This window comes from Haliotis asinina, chromosome 11 (genome assembly GCF_037392515.1).
Source record: "Haliotis asinina isolate JCU_RB_2024 chromosome 11, JCU_Hal_asi_v2, whole genome shotgun sequence".
Lineage (NCBI taxonomy): Eukaryota > Metazoa > Mollusca > Gastropoda > Lepetellida > Haliotidae > Haliotis > Haliotis asinina.
In genome coordinates this window covers 25,695,796-25,716,740 of record NC_090290.1, presented here as the reverse complement: position 1 = coordinate 25,716,740, position 20,945 = coordinate 25,695,796, and the positions used below count along the sequence as shown (strand labels likewise).

Here is a 20,945-nt window from a genome sequence, read left to right as displayed (position 1 = left end):
AAAACCTGTCACAGTGGAGATCACAACATTAATCAAATATTCCCCAAAGCGAGAACACCTCTTTCAGAATCTCAGAAAGTGTCTGCAAAAGGAAACTAGAACAAACTGATTTTGATATTAAACAAGACACATGGTTCAAGGCCTTAATTATTGTCCTACATGATGGACTGTGAGGACAGGCTTTGTCTAACCGTTTTTGAAATTTATGATTTTCTTTCAAGATCATAAGTAAAATTTATACACAATGCCAGAATGGGTATGCATGAACTGCAGGTTGTTGGATGGCTCAGCTTGAAAAGACCAGTACATACCTAAGTAAATAGCTTCTTAGGTGTTTGCTATGTCTGAACATCTGTCAGTGCTATGAACCTTACACAATTCCATTCCAAGTATTATAAAGTCATTGAGGTCCTTCCAAATGAACTGACAAAACACTTTCACACAGTTGTTAAGCTAAATCATGTTTGGGAAGCAGTCAGGAATGTTGCAGGTTAATAGACCGATCAAGTCCGGGTCGATAAGCCCCGTCCACTTCGTTTCTTGACGTAAGGGGGACAACCTCTGATTGATAACAATGGCGTCACCGCTGTCGAAACGTAAGAACGGCGTTGATGACTTCTGCTTTTGGTACTTTGGTATCCGTTGTTTGTGAATGATATTTAAAGCGGAAAGTTACACATATTTTATGTTTAATATATCATAGCTGACAGACTGTAATTAGCGAGTGAAAATGAGTTACATGCCCGATGAAAAATCGTCTCGGCCAGTGGCTGCGTGTAGGAAGCGTATTTTCTTTCAAAATGATTAATCTATCTGGCAATTCACGTCCTTCCAAGATACTAAAAGGGAAGTGAAACTGAAGTATGTTGTTTAGGTTTTTTTCCCTCTAAATTCCCATCGTAATTTTATAATAACTGTGAACATTGCCACATGTTCAAGTTGCAGATCGTTTCGGTATCTATAAATAGATTGTCAACACTGCACGAGGAGACTTCAGTTCCATCTGTTATCCGATTTCAAATTTAGTTCAATTATTTATGTGAAATCATGGGTCTATACCTTGGATTAACAAAGCAAAAATATTTACATACTAGTAGATGTATCTGGACATAGATCTACCCAGAAGCAAATATTCAGCAGCTAATCTTAGCAAATCTCAGTAAAATTTCAATCTTCATATTACTACACCATCCTAAAATGACACTTAATATATAGAAATATATTCTTTTAATCATCCTCTTCAATTTATTTTTCTGTGTGTACTTTGTTGTGGAATTCTAATTTACAAACTTCCACAGTACTGGACTTCATGAACTGCCAGTGTTTATGTTCGGGTATATAACACCACCATAACACAAAGAAGATCCAAGATACACTCTCCACCTGTACACTTACCCATCTGCCAGAAAAAGTATAAACTCTGAACAGAGGATCCACAGTTACCAAAACAAATAACTAGGTTTCGTACATAAGGTGCAAAGAATGTCTCCAAGTTTCAAAGGGTTGTGTCAATAAAATTACATTTAGACATCATTGCTTCTTAAAGAGTGATTCTAGAAATCTTTGTTTTCTTATATCTGAGACCATATCCCCAGAGGACATGACATGAAATCTGATCTATTCCATTTTCTGGAATACTTAGAAATGTTACCAAAAACATATTCAAGTTGTCTCAAAATGTGGTAAAAGTCATAACATAACTTTAGGAAAATATCCTAAAGCATTCACATCCTGCAAACCAGTGTGCAATTTAATATGAAGCTAATTTTCCAAATAACCATGCATCAATAAACCTTGAACAATTTGTTCATCTTAATAAACAACAAAAGATAGTGATTTCTAAGAAGCATTACATCACATCTGGGCTAAATGTATGTTTCAGTATTCATTCTAGTTACATGAATAGTCAACTAAGATTTTCTGTTTCAAGACTGAATAATGCCAGGTTGACAGGTGTGGGGTCCCTGGTGTACACCCTTCGACTGAGAACGTAACATAGGTGTTCAACTGGGGACAGGTCTGGGGACTTACAGGGCCAGTCCAATGTCTGTGTGCCAGTTTGCTGCATTCAATTTCTTACTTCCCATATTTTTTGGTGGATAGTATAGCATTTGAGTTTATAATACAAAGAGAATGGTGTTTGAATCAAGTAAGTGATCAAATCTTGAATCATACTGGTTGGGCCTGTCAGTTTTACAGTCGGTTTGCCGTTCTTTAAATCTTACAAGACTAGGGATTCTTTATTCAGCATGTAACAGAACTACCACGATCTGACTGTATATAAGTACTGCTGTTCAACTTTATTATTTCTACTTGTTCGTGTTAGTCAGTTACTGCTGTGGAAATACAACAGTTGTCAGTAATTTATGTCAGGAATTCATGAGCCATCAATCCTTGTCAGGTTGAGAGATTTTTGACTATTCAGCTTAAACTAAGCTTAGGTTTTCCAAAAAGTGAGGGATGTCTGCCAAAAGATAACTTGTTGTAAAATTAACAAATGTTTCATGTGTCTGGTTTTAAAATGTTCTAATTTAGTTTGGCTTTGTGATGTCAGTTTGAACAGTTTTATTGCACAAGTGTAAATTATTCACATTAATTGTTTCTGTGCAATATTTATTGGCGTTATTAAACCTTTGGGAAAACTGGCTTCCAGTCTCTTGATACTCAAGGTTTCTAATCCTATATGCTAATATCCGGACTACTGCAACATTAGACTGTTATTATATTATTTAGATTAATGTATCAGTTGGAAGTAGATACCAGATGTCACTGAACATTTCTATAATTGGATTATAAACAAGTACTTACTGCATGTAAGGTAAATGTAGTATTCTGCGGGTTTATGTAGGTAATATGAATGCAGTGATGTCTTGGAGATATATCAGATCAAGTTCAATCCTTGGGTCTGAATATCAGTCAGTGTTCCCTACATATCCATCAGTATGATGGTGCCCTGAAGTCGTGACCATTATCCAACTCAGTGAAGTGACTCGTTTCTAACATTGCCTCTCAGTGTTCAGGGTTAACCAACCCATGCCTGTCCGTTCCAGGGAAACTTGTCTAATGTTGTGATGTTCTTTATTAGTGAATTCTTTATTATGACTTTTGCCTCTTAATGAAATTTATGGGTCCTTTTCTATTTTCCCCACTCAGATTATGGTAGTCTGTCGTTATGACCGAAGTAGTCGTTTTTCTAATTCCTGATCTTTGTTTTCCTTGTTCCTTCTGTCTTCATTACACACATTGTCAACCTCAATGCTCCTTCTGTAGTTAGATTGAGCTCATGGGAGGTCTGTATTTCATGATACCTCAATGTTAGGTGATATCACCGTGTCAACCTCAGTGCTCCTTCTGTTGGTACATAGAGCTCATTGGGAGGTCTGTATTTCATGATATTTCAGTGTTAGGTGATATCACCGTGTCAACCTCAGTGCTCCTTCTGTAGGTACATAGAGCTCATTGGGAGGTCTGTATTTCATGATATCTCATTAATTGATGATATTGCGATGACAATCTCAGTGCTCCTTCTGTAGTTAAATTGCGCTCATGGGAGGTCTGTATTTCATGATATTTCATTATTAGATTATATTACAATGTCAACGTCAGTGCCCCTTTTGTAGTTAAATTGCGCTCATGGGAGGTCTGTATTTCATGATATCTCATTATTAGATTATATTACAATGTCAACGTCAGTGCCCCTTTTGTAGTTAAATTGCGCTCATGGGAGGTCTGTATGTCATGATATCCCATTATGAGATGATATCACAATGGAACCTCAGATTTCTTTTCCTTATGAGGATTAATGGTTCCTTACTGTCAATTGACAACCATGAGACCATTTGAAAAGGAACGAAACATTGCTTGTCACTGAAAATTAAGTAAGGTCTCACTATGTGACTGACATGTCATGTAAACCGCATCACATCAGTGAAAACAGGAGATAATAAGTGTATCACACTCTTTTGCATGTCACAATGCAAACACAGGCTGTAATGACTAGATCACATATTGTGTTCCAAGGGTTTGATTCATTCTGATCGAGCTGCTTGGTCTGTATACTTAATCAGTGCGATACAAATGTTTGTTATTGATTTTGTGAATGCAGTAGGCATGAACGGCAAGAATTAGTTTAGGTATTTTGAGTTAATTAAATCATGAATGTATAAAAGAGTCATTGCAGTTACATGTTGAGCTTTATTGTGCGTTACAAGTTGATCATGTTATGCTACTGTCTGTATCTAAGTCTTTTCTGCAACTGTTGGCAGTGAGGTTTTCAAATCAGGACACCAGGCAGACTTCCATGTTTTACTCATTGAAATATTGTCACATTTAGTTGTAAGTACATGTCTGTCGTGTTTCTATAGAAACAAACTCTGAAATACTTTGTATATACAAGCCGACAGGAAAGACAGCACAGTCTAGACTTAAGGACAGAGAGGGAAGTAGGGTAGGGATCGGTTGGGTAACTGAAGTGTATAGCATTGTTTGTCCTTCCACACCCACCATGAAATAATTCATTTGCAATTTTCATTTGACTATTGAGGTAAAGGATCATAGATGTTTCAAATGTCATTTTGAAAAGAATATTTTGAGTCAAACATCAGTTTTAAAAGAAAGTTCTGAATGAAAAGGAATGTGTGAATAGAAACATATGGTGAAAGTATTACTGATGTTTATTAAAGTGAATTTGGAAATGCTTTGGATGTATTGGACACTGACACTGCTAATATAGTTGGTGATGTGGACACAGATCAGTGTGCTGGTCAGACTTGCTGTACTGTTCCAAATTTCCGGTTTAACCATGCCATGTCTCCATCATGTTTTCATCAGGCAAACATGAAATGTCATTCATTTCTCAAGGGTCTAAAAGCTGTAAAAAGGCTTCTGAAAGCTTCAGAAAGCTTAAGAGGAGTCTCATAACCATATACTTTCAAAAGTACAAATGATATGGACAAGATACGGTCCAAACTCAACATGTCCATTTTGACTTCAAGTGTGTCACGGTGTTAAATAGCCCAACAAAAAATATGTGTCTTAAGTTATTATTAATGAGCAGTTGGGAAGAGATGTTTGATTGAAGTTCTTGACTAGGATTAAGAATTCAGGGTACTTTGCCATTTTGGCTGATGACAAGAGGGATGTGTGAAACAGGGAACAACTGGTAACTTGCGTATGGCAGGACAATGATGATTTTACAGTAAACAAGGATACCATCACCATGTTCTACCTCATCCACAATGACCTCTCTAAGACTGTTAAGGACAAGGTTATGCTGGCACCAGGAATACCACTTGAGTTGCTGCCTAACTGCAACATGATGAACCAAAAACATTTTTGGAACAATGATGAACCAAGGGCATTTCAAGAACAATGATGAACCAAGGGCATTTCAAGAACAACGATGAACCAAGGGCATTTCAAGAACAATGATGAACCAAGGGCATTTCAAGAACAATGATGAACCAAGGGCATTTCAAGAACAATGATGAACCAAGGGCATTTATAGAACAATGATGAACCAAAGGCATTTCAAGAACAATGAATAACCAAGGGCATTTCAAGAACAATAACAAACCAAGGGTAATCAAGAAACATGCCTTAACTTTGCACTTCAAGCAGCAGGGAAAACCTGTCACAGTGGAGATCACAACATTAATCAAATATTCCCCAAAGCGAGAACACCTCTTTCAGAATCTCAGAAAGTGTCTGCAAAAGGAAACTAGAACAAACTGATTTTGATATTAAACAAGACACATGGTTCAAGGCCTTAATTATTGTCCTACATGATGGACTGTGAGGACAGGCTTTGTCTAACCGTTTTTGAAATTTATGATTTTCTTTCAAGATCATAAGTAAAATTTATACACAATGCCAGAATGGGTATGCATGAACTGCAGGTTGTTGGATGGCTCAGCTTGAAAAGACCAGTACATACCTAAGTAAATAGCTTCTTAGGTGTTTGCTATGTCTGAACATCTGTCAGTGCTATGAACCTTACACAATTCCATTCCAAGTATTATAAAGTCATTGAGGTCCTTCCAAATGAACTGACAAAACACTTTCACACAGTTGTTAAGCTAAATCATGTTTGGGAAGCAGTCAGGAATGTTGCAGGTTAATAGACCGATCAAGTCCGGGTCGATAAGCCCCGTCCACTTCGTTTCTTGACGTAAGGGGGACAACCTCTGATTGATAACAATGGCGTCACCGCTGTCGAAACGTAAGAACGGCGTTGATGACTTCTGCTTTTGGTACTTTGGTATCCGTTGTTTGTGAATGATATTTAAAGCGGAAAGTTACACATATTTTATGTTTAATATATCATAGCTGACAGACTGTAATTAGCGAGTGAAAATGAGTTACATGCCCGATGAAAAATCGTCTCGGCCAGTGGCTGCGTGTAGGAAGCGTATTTTCTTTCAAAATGATTAATCTATCTGGCAATTCACGTCCTTCCAAGATACTAAAAGGGAAGTGAAACTGAAGTATGTTGTTTAGGTTTTTTTCCCTCTAAATTCCCATCGTAATTTTATAATAACTGTGAACATTGCCACATGTTCAAGTTGCAGATCGTTTCGGTATCTATAAATAGATTGTCAACACTGCACGAGGAGACTTCAGTTCCATCTGTTATCCGATTTCAAATTTAGTTCAATTATTTATGTGAAATCATGGGTCTATACCTTGGATTAACAAAGCAAAAATATTTACATACTAGTAGATGTATCTGGACATAGATCTACCCAGAAGCAAATATTCAGCAGCTAATCTTAGCAAATCTCAGTAAAATTTCAATCTTCATATTACTACACCATCCTAAAATGACACTTAATATATAGAAATATATTCTTTTAATCATCCTCTTCAATTTATTTTTCTGTGTGTACTTTGTTGTGGAATTCTAATTTACAAACTTCCACAGTACTGGACTTCATGAACTGCCAGTGTTTATGTTCGGGTATATAACACCACCATAACACAAAGAAGATCCAAGATACACTCTCCACCTGTACACTTACCCATCTGCCAGAAAAAGTATAAACTCTGAACAGAGGATCCACAGTTACCAAAACAAATAACTAGGTTTCGTACATAAGGTGCAAAGAATGTCTCCAAGTTTCAAAGGGTTGTGTCAATAAAATTACATTTAGACATCATTGCTTCTTAAAGAGTGATTCTAGAAATCTTTGTTTTCTTATATCTGAGACCATATCCCCAGAGGACATGACATGAAATCTGATCTATTCCATTTTCTGGAATACTTAGAAATGTTACCAAAAACATATTCAAGTTGTCTCAAAATGTGGTAAAAGTCATAACATAACTTTAGGAAAATATCCTAAAGCATTCACATCCTGCAAACCAGTGTGCAATTTAATATGAAGCTAATTTTCCAAATAACCATGCATCAATAAACCTTGAACAATTTGTTCATCTTAATAAACAACAAAAGATAGTGATTTCTAAGAAGCATTACATCACATCTGGGCTAAATGTATGTTTCAGTATTCATTCTAGTTACATGAATAGTCAACTAAGATTTTCTGTTTCAAGACTGAATAATGCCAGGTTGACAGGTGTGGGGTCCCTGGTGTACACCCTTCGACTGAGAACGTAACATAGGTGTTCAACTGGGGACAGGTCTGGGGACTTACAGGGCCAGTCCAATGTCTGTGTGCCAGTTTGCTGCATTCAATTTCTTACTTCCCATATTTTTTGGTGGATAGTATAGCATTTGAGTTTATAATACAAAGAGAATGGTGTTTGAATCAAGTAAGTGATCAAATCTTGAATCATACTGGTTGGGCCTGTCAGTTTTACAGTCGGTTTGCCGTTCTTTAAATCTTACAAGACTAGGGATTCTTTATTCAGCATGTAACAGAACTACCACGATCTGACTGTATATAAGTACTGCTGTTCAACTTTATTATTTCTACTTGTTCGTGTTAGTCAGTTACTGCTGTGGAAATACAACAGTTGTCAGTAATTTATGTCAGGAATTCATGAGCCATCAATCCTTGTCAGGTTGAGAGATTTTTGACTATTCAGCTTAAACTAAGCTTAGGTTTTCCAAAAAGTGAGGGATGTCTGCCAAAAGATAACTTGTTGTAAAATTAACAAATGTTTCATGTGTCTGGTTTTAAAATGTTCTAATTTAGTTTGGCTTTGTGATGTCAGTTTGAACAGTTTTATTGCACAAGTGTAAATTATTCACATTAATTGTTTCTGTGCAATATTTATTGGCGTTATTAAACCTTTGGGAAAACTGGCTTCCAGTCTCTTGATACTCAAGGTTTCTAATCCTATATGCTAATATCCGGACTACTGCAACATTAGACTGTTATTATATTATTTAGATTAATGTATCAGTTGGAAGTAGATACCAGATGTCACTGAACATTTCTATAATTGGATTATAAACAAGTACTTACTGCATGTAAGGTAAATGTAGTATTCTGCGGGTTTATGTAGGTAATATGAATGCAGTGATGTCTTGGAGATATATCAGATCAAGTTCAATCCTTGGGTCTGAATATCAGTCAGTGTTCCCTACATATCCATCAGTATGATGGTGCCCTGAAGTCGTGACCATTATCCAACTCAGTGAAGTGACTCGTTTCTAACATTGCCTCTCAGTGTTCAGGGTTAACCAACCCATGCCTGTCCGTTCCAGGGAAACTTGTCTAATGTTGTGATGTTCTTTATTAGTGAATTCTTTATTATGACTTTTGCCTCTTAATGAAATTTATGGGTCCTTTTCTATTTTCCCCACTCAGATTATGGTAGTCTGTCGTTATGACCGAAGTAGTCGTTTTTCTAATTCCTGATCTTTGTTTTCCTTGTTCCTTCTGTCTTCATTACACACATTGTCAACCTCAATGCTCCTTCTGTAGTTAGATTGAGCTCATGGGAGGTCTGTATTTCATGATACCTCAATGTTAGGTGATATCACCGTGTCAACCTCAGTGCTCCTTCTGTTGGTACATAGAGCTCATTGGGAGGTCTGTATTTCATGATATTTCAGTGTTAGGTGATATCACCGTGTCAACCTCAGTGCTCCTTCTGTAGGTACATAGAGCTCATTGGGAGGTCTGTATTTCATGATATCTCATTAATTGATGATATTGCGATGTCAATCTCAGTGCTCCTTCTGTAGTTAAATTGCGCTCATGGGAGGTCTGTATTTCATGATATCTCATTATTAGATTATATTACAATGTCAACGTCAGTGCCCCTTTGTAGTTAAATTGCGCTCATGGGAGGTCTGTATGTCATGATATCCCATTATGAGATGATATCACAATGGAACCTCAGATTTCTTTTCCTTATGAGGATTAATGGTTCCTTACTGTCAATTGACAACCATGAGACCATTTGAAAAGGAACGAAACATTGCTTGTCACTGAAAATTAAGTAAGGTCTCACTATGTGACTGACATGTCATGTAAACCGCATCACATCAGTGAAAACAGGAGATAATAAGTGTATCACACTCTTTTGCATGTCACAATGCAAACACAGGCTGTAATGACTAGATCACATATTGTGTTCCAAGGGTTTGATTCATTCTGATCGAGCTGCTTGGTCTGTATACTTAATCAGTGCGATACAAATGTTTGTTATTGATTTTGTGAATGCAGTAGGCATGAACGGCAAGAATTAGTTTAGGTATTTTGAGTTAATTAAATCATGAATGTATAAAAGAGTCATTGCAGTTACATGTTGAGCTTTATTGTGCGTTACAAGTTGATCATGTTATGCTACTGTCTGTATCTAAGTCTTTTCTGCAACTGTTGGCAGTGAGGTTTTCAAATCAGGACACCAGGCAGACTTCCATGTTTTACTCATTGAAATATTGTCACATTTAGTTGTAAGTACATGTCTGTCGTGTTTCTATAGAAACAAACTCTGAAATACTTTGTATATACAAGCAGACAGGAAAGACAGCACAGTCTAGACTTAAGGACAGAGAGGGAAGTAGGGTAGGGATCGGTTGGGTAACTGAAGTGTATAGCATTGTTTGTCCTTCCACACCCACCATGAAATAATTCATTTGCAATTTTCATTTGACTATTGAGGTAAAGGATCATAGATGTTTCAAATGTCATTTTGAAAAGAATATTTTGAGTCAAACATCAGTTTTAAAAGAAAGTTCTGAATGAAAAGGAATGTGTGAATAGAAACATATGGTGAAAGTATTACTGATGTTTATTAAAGTGAATTTGGAAATGCTTTGGATGTATTGGACACTGACACTGCTAATATAGTTGGTGATGTGGACACAGATCAGTGTGCTGGTCAGACTTGCTGTACTGTTCCAAATTTCCGGTTTAACCATGCCATGTCTCCATCATGTTTTCATCAGGCAAACATGAAATGTCATTCATTTCTCAAGGGTCTAAAAGCTGTAAAAAGGCTTCTGAAAGCTTCAGAAAGCTTAAGAGGAGTCTCATAACCATATACTTTCAAAAGTACAAATGATATGGACAAGATACGGTCCAAACTCAACATGTCCATTTTGACTTCAAGTGTGTCACGGTGTTAAATAGCCCAACAAAAAATATGTGTCTTAAGTTATTATTAATGAGCAGTTGGGAAGAGATGTTTGATTGAAGTTCTTGACTAGGATTAAGAATTCAGGGTACTTTGCCATTTTGGCTGATGACAAGAGGGATGTGTGAAACGGGGAACAACTGGTAACTTGCGTATGGCAGGACAATGATGATTTTACAGTAAACAAGGATACCATCACCATGTTCTACCTCATCCACAATGACCTCTCTAAGACTGTTAAGGACAAGGTTATGCTGGCACCAGGAATACCACTTGAGTTGCTGCCTAACTGCAACATGATGAACCAAAAACATTTTTGGAACATTGATGAACCAAGGGCATTTCAAGAACAATGATGAACCAAGGGCATTTCAAAAACAACGATGAACCAAGGGCATTTATAGAACAATGATGAACCAAGGGCATTTCAAGAACAATGATGAACCAAGGGCATTTCAAGAACAATGATGAACCAAGGGCATTTATAGAACAATGATGAACCAAGGGCATTTATAGAACAACAAGGGCATTTATAGAACAATGATGAACCAAGGGCATTTCAAGAACAATGATGAACCAAAGGCATTTCAAGAACAATGAATAACCAAGGGCATTTCAAGAACAATAACAAACCAAGGGTAATCAAGAAACATGCCTTAACTTTGCACTTCAAGCAGCAGGGAAAACCTGTCACAGTGGAGATCACAACATTAATCAAATATTCCCCAAAGCGAGAACACCTCTTTCAGAATCTCAGAAAGTGTCTGCAAAAGGAAACTAGAACAAACTGATTTTGATATTAAACAAGACACATGGTTCAAGGCCTTAATTATTGTCCTACATGATGGACTGTGAGGACAGGCTTTGTCTAACCGTTTTTGAAATTTATGATTTTCTTTCAAGATCATAAGTAAAATTTATACACAATGCCAGAATGGGTATGCATGAACTGCAGGTTGTTGGATGGCTCAGCTTGAAAAGACCAGTACATACCTAAGTAAATAGCTTCTTAGGTGTTTGCTATGTCTGAACATCTGTCAGTGCTATGAACCTTACACAATTCCATTCCAAGTATTATGAAGTCATTGAGGTCCTTCCAAATGAACTGACAAAACACTTTCACACAGTTGTTAAGCTAAATCATGTTTGGGAAGCAGTCGGGAATGTTGCAGTTAATAGACCGATCAAGTCCGGGTCGATAAGCCCCGTCCACTTCGTTTCTTGACGTAAGGGGGACAACCTCTGATTGATAACAATGGCGTCACCGCTGTCGAAACGTAAGAACGGCGTTGATGACTTCTGCTTTTGGTACTTTGGTATCCGTTGTTTGTGAATGATATTTAAAGCGGAAAGTTACACATATTTTATGTTTAATATATCATAGCTGACAGACTGTAATTAGCGAGTGAAAATGAGTTACATGCCCGATGAAAAATCGTCTCGGCCAGTGGCTGCGTGTAGGAAGCGTATTTTCTTTCAGAATGATTAATCTATCTGGCAATTCACGTCCTTCCAAGATACTAAAAGGGAAGTGAAACTGAAGTATGTTGTTTAGGTTTTTTCCCTCTAAATTCCCATCGTAATTTTATAATAACTGTGAACATTGCCACATGTTCAAGTTGCAGATCGTTTCGGTATCTATAAATAGATTGTCAACACTGCACGAGGAGACTTCAGTTCCATCTGTTATCCGATTTCAAATTTAGTTCAATCATTTATGTGAAATCATGGGTCTATACCTTGGATTAACAAAGCAAAAATATTTACATACTAGTAGATGTATCTGGACATAGATCTACCCAGAAGCAAATATTCAGCAGCTAATCTTAGCAAATCTCAGTAAAATTTCAATCTTCATATTACTACACCATCCTAAAATGACACTTAATATATAGAAATATATTCTTTTAATCATCCTCTTCAATTTATTTTTCTGTGTGTACTTTGTTGTGGAATTCTAATTTACAAACTTCCACAGTACTGGACTTCATGAACTGCCAGTGTTTATGTTCGGGTATATAACACCACCATAACACAAAGAAGATCCAAGATACACTCTCCACCTGTACACTTACCCATCTGCCAGAAAAAGTATAAACTCTGAACAGAGGATCCACAGTTACCAAAACAAATAACTAGGTTTCGTACATAAGGTGCAAAGAATGTCTCCAAGTTTCAAAGGGTTGTGTCAATAAAATTACATTTAGACATCATTGCTTCTTAAAGAGTGATTCTAGAAATCTTTGTTTTCTTATATCTGAGACCATATCCCCAGAGGACATGACATGAAATCTGATCTATTCCCTTTTCTGGAATACTTAGAAATGTTACCAAAAACATATTCAAGTTGTCTCAAAATGTGGTAAAAGTCATAACATAACTTTAGGAAAATATCCTAAAGCATTCACATCCTGCAAACCAGTGTGCAATTTAATATGAAGCTAATTTTCCAAATAACCATGCATCAATAAACCTTGAACAATTTGTTCATCTTAATAAACAACAAAAGATGGTGATTTCTAAGAAGCATTACATCAAATCTGGGCTAAATGTATGTTTCAGTATTCATTCTAGTTACATGAATAGTCAACTAAGATTTTCTGTTTCAAGACTGAATAATGCCAGACCAGGGTGTGGCCAAAATGTAGCATTTGCTAAGTTCATGCTAAGCTATTGCTCTGCCATGACATGTCTATAGTGTTGTCTAATTATGCCTGGTTCTGCTTTCAAACCACATGAATCTAATATGTCAGTCAGTTAGGAATTATTGTTTATAATCGGTTACATTATTATTTATTTTGCTACCTTTCTACCTTTCTGCTTACACTATCCCTTTGAATTAAAAAGTATTACTCCTCAAATATTTTGAGCTATTGACGGATAGTATACTGCACAGTGTCCCTTCAGATTGTGCTTTTGAAACTTGACAACATCATAAAATGTGTGACAAATTTAAGAATATGTAAGATCGAAGGCAACCATATACATCACATTGTTCTTTAATGTAACAAATTGTGCCATTTTGATCTTCCTTAACCGAAATCAGATCACTGTCAGCTTTGTTTACATTGTGTCACGGCCTTCTCGCCTGTCTTGTTTCAGCTTTATGGTCAACCAAATCAATGCCCAGTATTGACTACAACGTTATGCAAAAACAATTTTGTAGTTACAAAATTTATCCATGTTTATAACACTTGCGAAGCCTAAAACTGCTAGTTGTTGTCATCCAAATGGTAATGGTTTTGCGAAAGTGTGGAAATTCATGCAAATTCTCAACGTCGAGCAGACGTAGGTTTCGAGAACGATGGTTCCGACAATTAACTGATCGTGCGGCCTATAGCATTCCTTGATCCACCTAAATTTTGTTTGTCTTCACCAAAATGGTTTTGTTGAAGGTACTCATTAAATTGCAGTAATGTATAACAGATACTGCGAGTGTGAATGGCATAATTCGAAGCACATCGCTTCGGAGCCTTCGTTTGACCCCGGAAATAAGTCAGACAAATCCATGATGCACACCCGGCGTGCTGATTGGCCGAAATCGGTGCATGCGCCAGCTTTGATTGACGGACTAGATCGGTCTATTGTCTACATTGGTAAACAGTGGTAGTAGACTGCTTCATGAGGGCTTCAGATTGAATGTCATATTGATCATGTACATGATTATAACAGTAATGAGGACACTGTATCTTTCCAATACAAATACATTAGTTTCAACTGTCATGAATCTAGGAAAAGTAGTATGTATTAATAATATGTAGTGATTTTTGCCAAGCCGAATTTACAACTGATGACTGTAAGTCAAATGACCTTATGTCATGGTGAGCCGTTTATGACACCAGCCTACAGTCACCTGGGGAGAGCAACTGAGTCTGTGTATGGATGATCCAGCTACATTGTAAACATGCTTGGATTAACTCTCCCTATTAAGTGAATTAACTGAACATCTGCTGTGCATGCATGGTATAACATTTGATGTATATTCTGTCTTTATTGTTTTCAACTTTTTCAACACGATGCTGCTATGCTTGTGTGATCCTTTGTTCTGTTGGTTTTGCAACGTCTCATCTGAAACTTCCCAGGTTTTTGGAGACGTAACTTTGTTTGAAAGTATCTAAAATTTCCTCACATAATCTTAAACATGGGTGTCATGAAAAACAAATGTGTCAAAATGTGTAATCATAAGCTTGAATGCAGTGTAAACCTTGGACAGTTTCCATGTTCATGTCCCATTGTTTAATGTTTTTCATCCAGTCAGCTCACACTGCATTCATGGCATTACTTGACTGGTCACTGATGTGATGGTTGTGTGTTGGTATATTTGGTTTTGCTTCATTAATAGTAATGATTAGCTGACATTATCGTATCATATTCATGTACCAACATGTGTTTTCTTTGTGCCTGTGTGATAATGTAGTGTATTATTCAGTGGGAGCCAATGGGAAACACTGCTTTGCAAGACTGTTCCTCACACAAATCATTTAATATCCTTATAACTGGAAGATAAATGCAATCTTTTATGAAATCATATTTTACTGTGTATCAGTGTGCGAAATAGCGGCTGGCCTGTTGGCCTGTGGTTCATAAAAATCTGGTCGAGCCCGTGAATCTCCACAGTCACTGGCTTGACTGGCTGTTGAATTTTCGTGGGGTCATTTTGTGAATATGGCACCTAGACTCTCAAACTTGCTAATCCGTAATGCATGTTTAAATCATGCAATCATGTGGCCTGATAAAAATGTTCATCATACTAGCAACTTAGCGTTGAATCCCATGTCATGCTGACAATATTTTATTTTTATCTATTTTTGTGAATGTTTGCCTAGTTTCCACATTCAAATTGTGGGCGTGAGTCATTTTGTTGGCTAGTATAGAGTAACTGACTGCTACCAATATTTGGAAACTATTTTGCACACTGCAGTGCATGCTTCCAACTGCAAACTTTACAAAATCATGACTCACTGTTCATTAAACTTGTAGAAAACACTGGAAGAATGACAATAGACTGAAGTTGTTCTTCACAGGCAGGAAGACATTGTATGAAACTCTTCTTGTCAGCCAATTAACCACTGTGTTATTGTCTTTTCAGACTGGTGATAGTTCCTTTTGCCAAATTCCTAGGAATCAAAGAAAGGAAGAGATACGTCCAACCCAACCCTGTCCTGGAGAAGGCCTACAGCAGCAACAAGGGCAAAGCTTCACAAGGAGATCTACAAGTGAGCTCAGGAGATGATTTCCCTGAAGAAAAAGTTTTACTCAAATTTCACAAATTGACTTTCAATTTCTAATGCAGTTGCATTTCTAAGACCAAAGAGTCAAAAGAACTCAAGTAATCTAACTACCAAACTAAGTTTGAATACAAGGTGAAATTCAGTATATTTTGAGAAACTCAATTTTCTGTGTTTTCTCAAAATAAAAAAAAATGTAACTTAAGTGAAATCTCAAACTTGAGTTTGTTTAGTTAAATCAGGGCCAGGTACACATGAAGTGGTGCTGGACGTCCGTGGTACTCAGTACTGCATGTAGAAACTGGTGTGTCTGTCAACACAGTACCTGGCTCGAATTCCGCTGCCAACTGTAATTTAATAAGTGATTTCTCATCATTATTGTAAGTGTTATATATTTTGTTGTAGATACTGTTGTTGTTATGTTATGATAATATATTACTGATTTCAGACTGAAGGGGTTACTGAAGTCCATGATTGTAGTTATTGCTGATGCTCCCTCAGATGATATTCAGTGCCATTTGATAAATGATGTTTTGCAATAGTGGTATTGACTTTGACATTATACATGTAGTGAGGAAGTACTCTGCTGAGAGGCATATCAATTAGGGGCCCTTTCAGTATGTCTGTCCCAGAGTCCCTTGAGGTAAAACCATTAGATATGACATCTGTAAATGTACAGGAGAAAATATGCCTCCAAGGTTTTGGCAGACAATGTGAAACTGGAGAGGGAAGGTTTTACATTGTCTACCCAAACTGAGAAGTGTTTTTTATAACATATATAAACCCGAAGTCTGCTTCACACTATACATTTGGTCACATCTTGTTTTCCCAGAATAACCGCATTTGAGGTTTTTGTTATGCAGGGACAGGGTTTACTTTTTGCTTGAAAGACCTCTTCCCAGGTTATACTTTTCATTAGTAAGACCTCTTCCCAGGTGGCCATGTGGTAGAGTGTCTAACTACAAATCTGAGAGTTTCAGTCTTGCTCAGGAAAACGTTTGCACTTTGAACTTAATCTTGAACATTTTTCAGTTGATTTCAAACACTCATATATCATTTGAATGTTGATGTCCATATGGTTAGGAAAAAACAATTACAAAAAGTAAAACCTTGGAAGAGGCCTTACTGACAAAAAGTAAAACCTGGGAAGAAGTCTTACTTGCAAAACAAAAACCTCAAATGCGGTTATTCTGGGAAAACTAGCGATGTCCTGATATATAGTGAGAAGCACAGTTCAGGTTTATACGTTGTCTGAAGGTTGGCCTGTGTGGAGTAGTGCAGTCACACACAGGAGGAAGGACAGTCACACACGAGGGACAGAGTCACATATGATGGATGCAGTCACACAAAAGGTTCATGATCACACACAAGGGACACAGTCACATACAGGGAGACACTGTCACACAGGAGGGACACTGCCACACACAAGAGGAGGGACACAGTCACACACATGGATGAGACAGTCACACACAGGGAGGACACATTCACACACATGAATCAGACAGTCACACATAGGGAGGACATGGTCACACATGGATGAGACAGTCACACACAGGAGGACACAGTCACACACGGGGAGAACATGGTCACACGTGGATGAGACAATCACTCACAGAAAGGGCACAGTCACACACACGAATGACACAGTCACACTCAGGGAGGACTCATGTACTCATCTGATCATGACAAATATTATGTGTATATTATAATACCAGTTTTGATCCTGTGAACTATTGATGTGAGGTCAGGGTTGTGACATCTAAATCCTGTCTGGGAACATACATCAGATATCTCAGGCTTGGTGGCTTCACAGTAGGGCTTGGTGATACTGGCTACACTGGCCTGAACTACATGACATGACCTTGCCCAGATTGCAGGGACCTGATAAGGTAGAAGTAGGATAGTGACGATGATGTTGTGTATACCGTGATCTACCTGTTCCTGGTTTCTGACACTGCTGCCTGACAGGAGGAGGTCAACACACTTAGTGGCCTTGATTCCTATTGTCCTAAAACTAACTCACCTCATACAAGGTTTATCATCTATGTCATGAAGTCATCTTTTCAGCCTTCGATCTGTCTGTCTACATGTCCATAGGGCAGTGGGGTAGACCAGTGGTTAAGCATTTGCTCATCATGCCGAAGAACAGGGTTCAATTCCCCACATGGGAACAATGTATGAGGCTCATTTCTGGTGTTACCCCATGGTGTTATTGCTGGAATAGTGTTAAACACTGTGTAGGCCTAAACTCGCTCATTCACTCACCCACTCACTCACTCACTCAGTATTTGTCCATCAAATAGCATAACCATGAAAAGTTTCAGCATGATGCTAGATCTGTTGATAAGTGGCTGTCATCAGATCATACAAATCTTGTTTCAAAGTTAATAGATAATAATGTACATAGTCATTACCTATTTGTATTGCAGTATTTCTTCTTGGGGAATAGAATCAAAATACTGAATGTGGAATAGTAGTAAATACACATACTGATGATGATGCTGTTTGTCACATTGAATGAGAATGTACAACGTATTGTAGAGAAGGGGTTAGTTATGTACGTGAACTATGAGCACATCCCATCCTGAGGTATTTACACTTCTGTTTTACAATATTAATATTTACATCAAGATAATAATTCTTGCCTAAGTGTTTTGAAAATCCTTCCACCCCAGGCCACTTTTGTATAATAATGGATGATTTAGTGTCAGCACTACATCAACACTCACATTACTAGAGTTTCTGTATTCCCTCTGAAACTACACAGCCTTGTAACGTTAACCATTTACACTGAACCTAATAATTGCTGACAAAATTTTGTTACACTTATAACAATGCTTTTTTTTAACGACCATACTTTTCAAAATGTATTGAGAAGTGTGTTGGTCCAGCAGTAACATATATGTTCCAATTACTCCAGGAAGCTATTTCACAAAGCTCTCAGGAGCCTAAGACCTCAACTTTTCTCATAGTATTTGTACTTCCTATGCTGCAGTATAGGAGGTACAATTGCTACAAGAAAAGTTATGTGATCATAGGCTTCAGAGAGCTTTGTGAAACAGGACCCAGTATTGTAACTCTGGCCTTGAATTCTAGTTCCAGCATATTGTCATCAAAGTGAAAATGTAGGTGCAGCAAATATTCTACATCTTAGTCCCCACAGCACACTATACTGCCATTGCTCATCATATTATCTGAATACATTGGGGAACAAAGACAAAGGGTGTTATGCAAATCAAATGTGACTTTGTAAAGTACTAGTTGAAGCAGGATTTGGTGAGACTGTCTGTGAGGCTTCTTTTAGTATATGAGAAAATAATGAAAAAAGTTAGTTTTTTCCTCAGAATCTTTTCACAATATTTCTTCGACCTGACGTGGATATTTTTGGCATAATGCTACAAAAGTGACATCAGATTATTGCTTCATTTATTAACTGACCATTGTCAGTCGTGATGTGGACTTTGTTAAACAGCAAACTTTACACCTGTCATTGCTTTATGTATAACCATTACACTGGCATGGTACTTTCACTTACTGACCTGTTCATGTGCTCATTGCTGTTCCAGATTTTATCAAAGAAGACAGAGTTGAGCATACGAGAAGTAGAAAGATGGTTCTTCAAGAGAAGGTTAATGGACAGCCAATCATCCATGAAGAAGTTTCGAGAATGCAGGTATGAGCAACAATCATACTTACTCAAAACAACTCGATATTGTGTTTACTAACTGTCACAAATCTTGAGGAGGAACTAATGAGACTTATTCACAAAGGAAATCTGACGGTAACTGAGTAATTACAATTCACCTCTAACTTTAGTTCCTTACACATGTTACAATCTTCTCTGTAACAAAAGGTAGCAATGTGTGTTCTGCCAATCATGTGAGGATAATTGTTGTTGAAATGATGATACAACAGACGTATTCGTTTATTTGCTATGATGCATTGTGTTATCAAGCATTATGTCACAGAGGTTTCAACACACAATAAAATCAACAGAAGCTTTGGCATGAGAAAAACCATCATTTTGTAAGTCAAGGTTAAACCCTGTTGTGTTGTAATCTTTGATTATGAAGTATTTTAGGTGAAACTGCCTTAACCACTACATCAGACTCAAAACAAAACAACATTTGAAATGTAGTCAACAAGAACTCACAGATACCTCATGAAATAAATACTTATAAATATGATCTAAAGGTCACTTATGGATACAAAATGTACGATATTTTCACTACATAGTAAAACAGTAGCATATGAATAGTACTTGTGCTGCAAAACTTGGTCATGGAGTCTTTGATGTTCATGTGTATGTTCCGTTTACTTGCTTCTGGTTATCATACATGACAGTTTAAAATGAGAGTAACTATACATGTGCCTTTATTATCTGCAAACACTCCTAGGAAAGCAAGTTTTCTTTTATCTGTTGTCGAAATTCATTTGCTCCCAACCCAATGCCACCCAGCAGTGAGCCATATCCATTTCTTGTATTTAGATAGATGGATTACAATCAGGGTAATCACAGAAGGTGACAGACTGGTTCCACTGAATTAATAATAGGCGTATGTCAACCAGCTTTGGGCTCATTATCAAGTAATTATTCAGGACATGTCACATCATTTTTGAAGATGAGTAGGAATGTTTGGGTTAGTAAATAATTTAAGAACCCTTCCTTGAACAATATCTGTTTCACAATTAGTCTATTGATTATATACATGATTCATCATAGGTGATAAATTACTATCGCGGAACTCAGTGCTCACTTTTATATGGCTGGGTAACTCATTGGGTAGATGCTCCTGTTGATTAGTACTGCTTTTACATCATTGTTGTGATACATGTGTTGTAATTGTCACAATGTGTGTGTAGTAATTAGGGCTCCTTGCTGCTAAGCAGGAGACCTATTGTGATTGTTGGTGTTTTTATTATTATTATTTATTATTCCGCTGGATTTTGTACCAGCACTACAAAGAGCACCAGTGGACAGAATCACTTGAAAAAAGTTAGGCAGATGCCCATCGAGGTGTAGATATTCCCCATTAAAATGTCAAGGCTGTCGCCCCAATAGCAAAGGGGAGATAAATCAAAATTAATTACAGTTTTTCAATTTCAACTTCAAATGTCTCCAAAACTACCGATGCTACGAGCAGATGCGCAATCAAAATGTCT

General features: G+C 37.2%; 1 protein-coding gene across 1 annotated transcript in view; it reads left to right on the top strand.

Moving 5' to 3' along the window:
• The window catches only part of LOC137255624 (ceramide synthase 2-like), a 57,826-nt gene that overhangs the window by 18,571 nt on the left and 18,310 nt on the right, over nucleotides 1-20,945 (top strand). Inside the window, exons 2-3 of the mRNA XM_067793076.1 lie at nucleotides 15,644-15,770; nucleotides 19,349-19,455. Coding sequence (XP_067649177.1) covers nucleotides 15,644-15,770; nucleotides 19,349-19,455 — 234 coding nt within the window. The remainder of the gene's footprint in view (nucleotides 1-15,643; nucleotides 15,771-19,348; nucleotides 19,456-20,945) is intronic.